The sequence below is a fragment of the Chlorocebus sabaeus genome, chromosome 18 (assembly GCF_047675955.1).
Source record: "Chlorocebus sabaeus isolate Y175 chromosome 18, mChlSab1.0.hap1, whole genome shotgun sequence".
NCBI classification, from domain to species: domain Eukaryota; kingdom Metazoa; phylum Chordata; class Mammalia; order Primates; family Cercopithecidae; genus Chlorocebus; species Chlorocebus sabaeus.
Genome location: NC_132921.1, coordinates 21,950,539 through 21,961,572, shown reverse-complemented (window position 1 = coordinate 21,961,572; position 11,034 = coordinate 21,950,539). Strand labels below are relative to the sequence as shown.

The 11,034-nt window shown below is 43.3% G+C and overlaps 1 protein-coding gene across 3 annotated transcripts in view; it reads right to left on the bottom strand.

The window, feature by feature from the left end:
- ALPK2 (alpha kinase 2) overlaps window positions 1-11,034 on the bottom strand; it is a 128,288-nt gene that overhangs the window by 30,622 nt on the left and 86,632 nt on the right. For all 3 annotated transcript variants that reach the window (XR_501480.3, XM_008013953.3, XM_008013954.3), the window contains exons 6-9: window positions 9,379-9,506; window positions 9,243-9,278; window positions 3,134-3,408; window positions 963-1,051 (exon numbers count right to left, since the gene is read on the bottom strand). Coding sequence is in view for 2 of the 3 variants with exons in the window: in XM_008013953.3 (XP_008012144.3) it covers window positions 963-1,051; window positions 3,134-3,408; window positions 9,243-9,278; window positions 9,379-9,506 (528 nt within the window). In the remaining variant the exon portion in view is untranslated. The remainder of the gene's footprint in view (window positions 1-962; window positions 1,052-3,133; window positions 3,409-9,242; window positions 9,279-9,378; window positions 9,507-11,034) is intronic.

Sequence of the window (11,034 nt, the reverse complement as noted above, 5' to 3'; positions counted from 1 at the left end):
TTTCTTTTTTGAAGAAAACTTAAGAGGACGGAGACTGGGAAAAGCGGGGCTTGGGGGAAAAAGGAGCCAGTTTCCATATTGTGAAAGCTGAACTCAGTCCAGATGGCTGTCTGCGTAATTAACAGAAAAGCAATTGTAAGTGTGTACTGAAGTGTGTTAAGCATTTCTTAAGAGCAGAAAGTGTTATGCTTTACACATGGTCTTCCAAATGTACCACCTAAGGGAAACGATTTTTCCCATTTTGTGAGTTAACAGGCGCAATGCAGACAAGAATTTCTTCCTTCTTCCTTCTCCCAGTTTTTACTGATAGGTAAAAAGTTCCAACATGCACTAGCTAAGCCCTTTTTCTGTCCATTTAAGCGTGCAGATACGATCTCAGCCAGACAAACAGTGCCGCAAACGCAAGCTCCAGGCTCCCCAAAATTTGCTTGGGCCAGTAAATATTTAGGCAAAGAGTAGATAAAAGTGGGTGTGATTTGTCTCTGGAGGATTCCAGGAAGTGGGTACTATGTTACTATGTTTCAGATCACCCAATCCACTCTTCCGTAATACATTGCCTTATTTTATCTTCATCATGGGACTAATTGCCTTGTGATATCTCTTGTTCTCTTGTATTTGTTTACTGTTTAGACAATGTAATAGCTATAAGAGTAGATATCCTTTCTTTTCTATTTAACATGGTAGATTCATGTATTGGATGGATTAATCCATACACCCATCCATCCATTCATTTATTTAAAGAATATTTATCTTCTTAAATATTAAATATAATATTATTATATTATATAATATTAAATATCCTACCCAGCAAGGGGTAGGATAGCAGCCATGTGAGCCCTCATGGAGCTTACAGACTGAGAGACCAGCTGAAACACTTGCCCTACTGTTTCTTCTCACTCTCTCATCCCTCCCAGTCCCCAGTGAGTCAGGAGTGTGACACAAGGCAGGGTAAATACACTTACTCAGGCACTTCTCCAAAGCCTTCCAGAGGCTGTGCTTCAGCAGCGTAGATCTTGGCATAATACCTGGCAGTATTTTGAACATAGCATTCCTATATCACCAAAATACAGAGAGAGCCCCAGTGACTACAGGAAATTCAGACAGCATCGCCCAGTAAGACTATTCAGGAGATTTCCCAGTAAGGTAAAGCCAATGAATTGACTAGCCCATCCCCTGGTTGGGGTCGCAGAGGCAACAATTATTAGAACCTAGAGTTGGCCACCTACAGAGGAGCTTTGAGACAGAAAGAAACTATCCCGGTGGAGGTCAAGTGGTCTCCGGGACCAGGTGTCCCTGAACTATAAAATTTCTCGAGTCAGCATGGCTGAAATTCACCCCAGAACTAAGGGGACTGGCCCCTCATCACGTCATCGGGTGGCAGCTGGGGCACTACTGGGTTGTAGTCAATAATGAACAGCACAAGATTTCTGCCTTAGGAAAAGCTAAGTGGATTCTGCTTCCTACTCTGTGGGGCTTTTCTGAGCGAGAATCCAGATGCTGGGAGATTTTCCAAGACTGTGTCATATTTGAGATAGAGGGAATACTCAGAGAGAAAAGAAAAAAGCGGGGTGGATTGGGAGGAGAAAGGAATACAATGGACAGAATCCTGTATTCAGAGAGCAGTGCTGCCTTCAGAAGCACGGAGTCCCACGTGACGTTGCTGTAGGATCATGATGCTTAGTGCTTGGCTGTACCTGAGAGATTCATCTGAGTTTAACCTATGGATTTTAATATTTTAAATGGTTTTAATTTTTTTTTTTTTTTTTTTTTTTTGAGACGGAGTCTTGCTCTGTCGCCCAGGCTGGAGTGCAGTGGCCGGATCTCGGCTCACTGCAAGCTCTGCCTCCTGGGTTCATGCCATTCTCCTGCCTCAGCCTCCTGAGTAGCTGGGACTACAGGCGCCTGCCACCTTGCCCGGCTACTTTTTTGTATTTTTTAGTAGAGACGGGGTTTCACTGTGTTAGCCAGGATGGTCTCGATCTCCTAACCTTGTGATCCGCCAGTCTCGGCCTCCCAAAGTGCTGGGATTACAGGTTTGAGCCACCGCGCCCAGCCTAAATGGTTTTAGTTGTTTAAAATGTTTATGGTAAACATTTTAAAGGGGCACATAGCTTGTGAAAGACCCAACTTTCACAATTTCACAGTGAAATGTGTGGACCAGGTGCGGTGGGGGCTCATGCCTGTAACCCCAGCACTTCAGGAGGCAGAGGCAGGAGGGTCACCTGGAACCCTCCAGGAGGTCAAGACCAGCCTGGGCAACCTAGGGAGACCCTGCGTCTGAAAAAAATAAATAAATAAAAATTAGCTGGGCGTGATGGCATGTGCCCGTAGTCCTAGCTACTTAGGAGGCTGAGGCAGGAGGGTTGCTTAAGGCCAGGAGGTCAAGGCTGCTGTGGAGCCATGATCATGCCACTGCACTCCAGCCTGGGGGACAGAGTGAGACCCCGTCTCAAAAAGCAAAAAACAAAGAGGGAGTGAAATATATGGACCAAATATGTGGAAAGGAGGAGGAAGGATGGAGAGAAGCTAAGGCTCTCCTGCCCTCTCCTCTGGCCTCGAGTTCTATGATTCGATAACACAGAGAAATGAGAACTCAGCTAGGGCCTTGTGTCTGTCTCTCTTCCTGTTTTATACGCTAACATTAAACCAAACTCAGGAAGGCAGAAAACAAGACCAATGCTGACTCTCCTGGATATACCCCACCCCTCTCCCTCTCCACAAACAAACCCAAACAAAACACTCCAGCAACTAGTGCTGATGTTATCTGTTCCCGGGGACTCAGGCATCTAGTGTAGCTTAGAACCCCCACTTTCCATATCATCCTAGGTCCAAGTAGATTCAACCCCCCAGGGATCTCATAGGGCTTCTTAGAAACAAAATCAGTTACATCTCAGGTTAGAACTGGTGAGGTGTCTCTAGGCATTGGCTGAGTCCCCAGTAGCTGGCATAAGGCCAAGAAATTACTCCTGAGAACTGAGAAGTGATCTCCAGCACTTAGATTGAATTGAAACCCCCAAAGAGGAAAAACACCCTTTTGAAGACACTCCCATCAATCCTGAGTCTGATTTTCATCTCGTCTTATCACGGGTGGCTATCACACCAGAAGCGACAGCCTTTGGGCAGATGGACCCACCTGGGCAGCGAGCTTGTAGTTCCTTTGGATGAGCTCATCATTATTTCTGGTCCCATAGGCAACAGCATTGTGCACCTTAAGCACACAGGCATGGCCAGGTTTGAAGACGGGCGTGAGGCCGTGCATCACTGTGCTGCGGAAGGCTTTGCGGTGAACCCCTTCTCCGAAGTGCAGCTCCTCCGTGGCGATCTGACCACGCAGGCGGCCCCCAAAGTAGCTGTCATGGAGGAAGTCTTCTTTGAAGATGAGTTGGCTGAATTCAATCTCTTCGCATCCTGAAACACAGCACAGCTTTGGGTGGAAAGAATACCTCCCAGTCCTGCTCCTTAGCTAATTCCACATGGGGAGGGTCCCCACACAAGGACAATGACAAGGCTGACCTGCAGAACCAAGAGGGGGCAGCCACACTTACCCTTCAAAAGAGGCATAGCTAAAAGAAGAGATGAGTGGGTTGGTGAGGAGGAGACAGGTCACTGAATGAGAATGTGGGAACATCAGTGAGAGATGGGTTGGAGCAAAACTGGAAAGATCAGGAAAAGAATTCTAGACAGACCTGGAAAATATAAGTGGAACCAAGCAAAGTAACAAAAGGCAAGTTGAAAAGATGGGTAAAGTGTAGAGGAGGGAAGAAAGACCAATGATAAGATCTGATAGTATCGGATCCACCTTTTTTTCATTATTGCCCCCCCAACCCCGGAATCTTTGCTGGAATTTGTTTTAATTGCCTGCCATGAAAGCTTAATACCACAAATATGCTATCTGTTTATGTACCATGTGTATATCTGTGCTTTATACAGAAAAAGAGTGACTTTTCTTTGCCTGCCAAGAACCAGCGTTGGTCCTCTTGGGAGCAATACTGCCTCCATTGAGAAAGCATGCGATAAGTATAAGAAACAGGTAGCAATAACCAAAACAAAACAAATAGTAAGAAGAATGGCCTTTGAAGAGAAATTGAAAAAAATGTAGAATCATTTTGGATTTATTTGTAAAAAGAAAAGTAGAATTATTTTGAGTTTTCTAGCAGCTGTTTTCTTTTCAGAGTGGATTCTACATGTGTTTGAGATGACAGTGAATTTAATCAGGAAGGTCCATTTTAAACTAGAGATGACCCAATCAGACTTCTTATTCACTGAGAGAAGAAAATTACGTGGCTTTCAATGAAATAAGATTGTTTGGATTTTTAAAATGCTTTCCACTCCTCAAAACTGATGAAAACTGACATCTTTCTGAATGTTTACAAGAAGAAAGAAATCATGGGTTGTGTGAAGAATCTTACTTCATGTTTCTATATACAATGCTTAAGGAAATATTTTTCTTCTCCTCTCAAAATATTTCAAATCATATGATTTGAGATTGATGGTAGCTATTAAAACTATAAGGAGACTGAAACTATTCTGATAGGGTATATTGATTAAGGTCAGGGCCTAGTTACTGCCAGAAAGAAAGAAAGGGAGTGGGGTTCGGTGGATTTTCAAACAGAAAAACTAGGTAAAGAGCTAGAAGTTTCTGGAAGAAAGAGGATATTCCTAAAGGTGCTCCTAGCATTTTCACAAAGGCCAGCAGAAGACTATGGGGCATCTGAATATGTCGCCCTCAAATCTGCCTCTTTGGTAAAAGGATTGTTGAGCTGAAGGCAATTAAGAAGCAGCAGAGGCAAGAAAGCTCTCTGCCTTCCCTCTATTTGCCTAAAATCAGGACATAAATTTATAAACACAGAAAAAATTCTACTCCCCCTTCTACCAGGAAGAACAAAAGTTAATGACTGAAGACAACTTTAGATCCTGATGAGCCTGGAGATGAGCAGCAGACATGAACAAGCATTAATGAGAATCCAGATGCTGGGAGATTTTCCAGGGCTGTGGAAATGCCTTTCCACAAGCTACTGCCCTTACCTACCCAAAGTCCTTCCCTCTGCCCTGTCACTTCTCTAAAAATGCACCATTCTTTGTTTAGATGCTGTATAAGCTGGAATTCAAATCCCTTCTTAAATGAGCACTTTTTGAGTGTCTCCCATGTATATATGAATTATACATGCTCATCAACCTGTTTGTTTTCCTCTCACTAATCTTCTTTTGTTACAGGGATCTGTTCCAACTAAGAACTTATGAAGACTGAAGAATAAATTGTTTTTCTTCCCCTGTAACTCCTACTGAGTAACTTGCCCTGGGTTTCTGGAGAGAACTGGGTTGGAGCTGCAGGGAAACAGGCAAATGGGACATTTTCTCAGATAAAGCTTTAGGCAATACCTGGATCACAGATTTTACTCTAAGTCACAGAACCAAGGAAAAAAAAATAATCTATGGAGAAAAGCACAGTTTTATTTTAACAGTTAAATTTAAAAATTAGGTGAGAAAATAGAGAGAGAATGCTTTTCTGTATCCCACACCTTCTCAGTTCCATTCCAGTTATATGATTAATGTTAACAATTTGGCCTCTAATACCACTTACAGAGTATAGGAAATGTTATATGTACATACCTTAGAGCCCAATGAACATGAGTTATCTCTGTCACATCCTGTCTTCCTTCAAAACCCTCATATTTCTAAAATTTAATTATTAAAAGTAAAATGTTTGTGCACCTTATGCTTTAAAATTCAGCAAATCTAATTAACTGAAGATAAAAGTTGGCCCAGGCCATATGCTTAGAAAGTAGGAAGGAAAATTTGTTTGCATATTACTACATGTGGTAAAATTAATAACCCTGTCTATGATTTCCAACAGAAATGCTTATTTGACAAAGATAAAGCCATGAAAGAGAAAAAGAAATCTTAGACCTATTCTTTGTCTCTTGAAAATCCTGCAGGGCAAGAGCTGGAGTTCTAGGTGGAACTTTCCAAGCTGAAACTCATCTACTGGGCCTTCCTTTACAGAAGCAGAAGGTAGAGACTCTGCAGCTCTGCAGAAATCTGAAAGGACAGCCTGTCCAAAAATGTCGTCCGCAGTGATGGCTGAAATGAGCGCGTCCGCTTGGTTAGAGTTTGCACCTCTTTTAAAGTGAGAGATGGAGGTGAGAATTTTTCCTTTGGAACAATTTCTTCCCTGGTAAGAGTAATGAAGGTAACCAGAGAACTGAGCACCTGAGGGGAGGCTCAGGAAAAGCAGGCATGTAGCAGTGCAAGTCTCGGGTTGTGGAGAAGGTGCAACTTTCTTTGCAGCTTTGCAGAGCCATCTGTTGCCAGGACTCACACTCCACGCTGCCTAAAATCCCTGAGAGGGGGCAGTGCCATGAGAAAGAATCAGGAGAGACTGGGTGTGGTGGTTCACACCTGTAATCCTGGAACTTTGGGAGGCCAAGTCAGGTGAATCACCTGAGGTCAGGAGTTCGAGACCAGCCTGGCCAACATGATGAAACCCCCATCTCTACTAAAAATACTAAAAATTAGCTGGGTGTGGTGGCAGGTGTCTGTAATCCAACTACTCAGGAGACTGAGGCAGGAGAATTGCTTGAACTCGGGAGGTGGAGGTTGCAGTGAGCCGAGATCTTGCCATTGCACTTCAGCCTGGGTGACAAAGCAAGACTCCGTCTCAAAAAAAAAAAAAAAAGAATCAGGAGAGACTCATTGGAATCCACCAGACAGACTCGCCAGATGAGTGCTGGGAGATCCCAATGCCCCCCTGAGGTTCCTTGCTACACCCATACATTGTGAAATCCAAATCAACTCAGAGAAACCATGAGGATACCTGCAGCCACTGGTTACGAAGACTGCTCCGAGGTGCAAAAAAGCAATCCACAAATATATTCATAAAACATAATAACATCATTAAATTGGGCTTCATTTTGTCCATGATTCATTTCCAACTTTCTCATAAGCTTAGCTTTATTAGTGTTTAAATTAGAGACCATCTTGTAAAAGATTATTTATTCCTCCTATAGAGAATTAAATTAATAAACTGTTTAGTGAGAGAGTCCTCTAAATTAAAAAAAAAAAAGTGATTAAAAGTAATTTTCCAAATCAGCCGGGTGCAGTGGTGAGCACCTGTAGTCCAGGCTCCTCAGGAGGCTGAGGTAGGAGGATCATTAGAGTCCAGGAGGCCAAGGCTGCAGCGAGCTATAATTGTGCCACTGCACTCCAGCCTGGATGAAAGAGTGAGACCCTGTCTCAAAGAAATAACATAAAAGTAATTTTCGGCTTCTTTATCTGAAGGTACAAGGATAGGGAGGTGCCAAGAATTACTTCCCCAGCCGGGTGAGTCAGTGAAACTGACACCCCCAGTTACAATGGGGCCAGAAACCGGGAGAAGGTGATGTCATCAGGGTTCAGACCCAAGCTCTGTGGCTGGAATCACTGGGCTACAGCGGTGGTACCATTTCCACCAAATGGCCAGTAGCTCATCCCCACTGGGGTCTCTCAAGTAATCCTTGAGAAATGAGCTTATGCAAACCTAAACCAATAAAACCATAGCAAGTGTCTGAGATGTGAATGCCAATCAATGCTAAGAAGCTGATGAAACAGAGACTCCCTTCTGAGAGTCTTCTTATTTTCTAAAGCATCAGGAGGAAGGGGATTCTTTTGCATATTTTGCCTTCCGGGGAGATAAGAGCAGAAATGGAGGAAGGATTTTAAATTATAACACACGTATGCTACACACTAAAGATGGGTATTTAGCATCTGAGTGGGTTTGTGAAGAGCTTGTATTTAAGTTTACTATTTTGGATTAATATCACAATATTTGCTAGGCCATTTCTTTTTCCTTTTTTTTTTTTTTTTTTTTTTTTTTGCGATGGAATCTTGCTCTGTTGTCAGGCTGGAGGGCAGTGGTGTGATCTCGGCTCCCTGCAACCTCTGCTTTCCGGTTCAAGCCATACTCTTGCCTCAGCCTCTTAAGTAGCTGGGATTACAGGCATGCGCCACTACGCCAGACTAATTTTGTATTTTTAGTAGAGATGGGGTTTCACCATGTTGGCCAGGATAGTCTTGATCTCTTGACCTCATGATCCCACCTGCCTCGGCCTCCCAAAGTGCTGGGATTACAGGCGTAAGCCACTGCGCCTGGCCTATTGCTAGACCATTTCTAAGTTGAGATCTCAGTTTCTTGCTTTTGATACACTGGATGTGACTGCATTTTGATTACTTTTATTACTTGTTTCTGCAGAGATTTCAGGCGTTCTGTTTGTTTTAAAAATCAGTACATGCAATAAATCTTTAAGATGCTAGTTCAATGAACTGTCAGAATTTATCCATATTTCTCCTAAAACTGACAGTGGATCCTCCCCTGTGCTGAAAGTCATGGTCACATGGGGTGAGGTTGGACCACCGTGGTGTGTGGAACTGGCCTCCTGCAGCTCCTGAGAGCTGATGACGGGCAGCTCTCTTCCCAGTTCCATGATGTGTGATGTCACACTGGTGGTTTAAAAGTGGCCACACTGAATTTACATCATGGAAATTGTAGGACTCAGAACTTCCCCAACCCTTGGCATGTTGTTAAATATTTACCCCAGCACACCACCAGGCAAGGGTGGGCATGAGTGGGCGTAGGTGGGCGAGTAATTCTCCTTAAGAGGGAAGACATGGCAAACACAGATTCCACCAAACTGTGGAAAATTCACTGGGTGGCCCAGGGACAGCACGAGCATTCATGAACAGCAGTGTTAGGCTGTGGCTAACACCAGGTGCCAAAAGAAAGCAGAGAAACACATCTTTTCTTTTCATTAAGACACAAATGAATGGAATGATTCTCCAGACACCTGGCTGTCTTTGGGAATCTGCTCAGCTAGTCAAACTGAAAAGAAAATTGAAGAAACAAAACAAGCTGTATAAGTCCCAGCAGCTGAAAACTCCCATGCAGAAGGGCTGAATGTAAGACCGATGTTTAAAGGGAAAAGTCAAATCCAAACTCCCCCTCTACGTGTTCCCCAAAAACTCCCCTGCTATAGTGTACCATCCAATTCTGGATATCTATAGTCTAATGAACTTACAATAGGAAGTATGGCCCTACATTCACATTGAATTGGCTCATGAATTGTCATTCTTTTCTCAAGTCACGCCATAGCTCTCCTTCTCAGTTGGAAGAGCCCATAGGATTACTGCTTCTACCCTTTACTCCGGGAGCTATTTTATGCTTTATGGCAAGCCCATTTCCTCTGGCAGGCCAACCCCAACTGACTTACCTTTAGTATCCTGGCGACTTGACAGTTGTTTGAGAACTAGAAGAAGACAAAGCAGAGAATGGCTTCAGTACAAATGTCCACTGTGAACGGGCCCGGGCTAGTGGTTTTCACTGAAAACTGAAAAGCTGTGGTCTACCTTCAGCTGTGAGGTTAAATTCAGCAGTCACTTTTCCATAGCTGTTCTTGATGCAGCAGTAATAGAGGCCCTGGTCCTTCAGACTGGCTTGAACGATGGCAAAGGAAACAGTGGAGTTGTCCCCTGCACTACAATGAGGAATATTCACATTGACACACTTCATCATTCTACGGTTGCATTTTTTTTTTCTAATATATTTAAGAAGAAAGAAGCGAAGGCTTCCCTGCTCACATGTTTTCAGCCAATGAGCTGCCCAAGGGGCAAAATCACGATCCACTGTTTAAATAATTGATGTCTCCACAGAGGAGAGTCATTACATTTTGGCTAACACGCTCACTCCAATAAGCGGTATGAACACAAAGAAACGTTCAGTAGGTTTAACTGCCATGAGTAGAGCCAAGAATTGAAATTGTGAATTCTGGGAGCTGTTGTTAACATTTCTGCTCAGAATTCAGCTCAATTATGTGACTAATCCGGGCGTCCTGTGCTTGACGGAAAGTCTGATAACTCCAAACCCAAACTTACACAATAAGGAACAAGAGAAAAGGGCTTTATGCTACCTAAGAGAAAAGGGCTTAGCTTTATGCTACCTAAGGATTCATGACTGAGGACCCCTTTATAATAGTGTCCTGTACTCCCCTAGTGAGGTACCAACCGTGCAACTAGTCACCCACCCAATGTTATTGAGTTCCAGTCACTGTGCTATGAAAACTAAAACTGGCGGTGGTGGTCGTGTTGGTGGTGATGATGACAGTGATGATGATGCTGAGAGCCAATGTGCACCGAGCATTTGGTATGTACCAGGCATTGTGCCAAATCACATAAAGATCAATTTCATGATGTCCTCAGAACAACCTAATGAGAGAACTACGTTTACTATTCTCAGTTTGCAGATGAGGAAACTGAGACGTAGAAAAATGTAAGCAAATGATTTTGACCTCATTAAGCTGCCTCCCCAAGTAAATTATGGTTCCTGCCCTCAAGTCTGGGATAATCTGAAATACAGGTAGAGCCACATATTTATTCCAAAGTCTCAAACAAAAAACTTACTTTACAGAAAAAAAAAAAAAAGAGGATATTCAAATGTTGTTCTGGTTTGTTCTTTAAAATGAACTTTGTTTAAACATTCACCAAGATTCTGTATGTTTATGTGTATACATGTGTGTGGTGTACATTTTAGCTTGGGTTTGTTTCATCGTTTAACAACAAAAATTCACCGAGCTTGAGTTTGTCTCAGTTGCATGTTCAAAAAAAGTGTTCATTATTGGTTGTTTTTTCAATAGACTTTAAGCCTCCAGTATATACATTCCTTCCCTGGAATATACCAGTGGCTTAAAACGAAGTTCATGAAATCATTCAACTTCCTTCATTCCTGGGGGCTCTGAACGTCTCCCATTGTATGGTTAAAACTGGATGTGAACAAGTCCAGTTATAAGGGGGAGATTTCCGGAGAGGGCAGTAAAACACTGAGCGGGCCACAGAGGCGGCTTGTGGAAAGTCCTTCTCCAAAGCTCTAGGATCGGCACAGCCTTTCTGTTATTGAAAGGGGCAGGCAAGTGCTACCTGAAGGGCTGGGGGCTGAACTAGAACTGTCCCATGAACATCTTCCTTCCAGCCTAGAAATTCTCCGATACTTGGCCCAGAACCATGAAGACC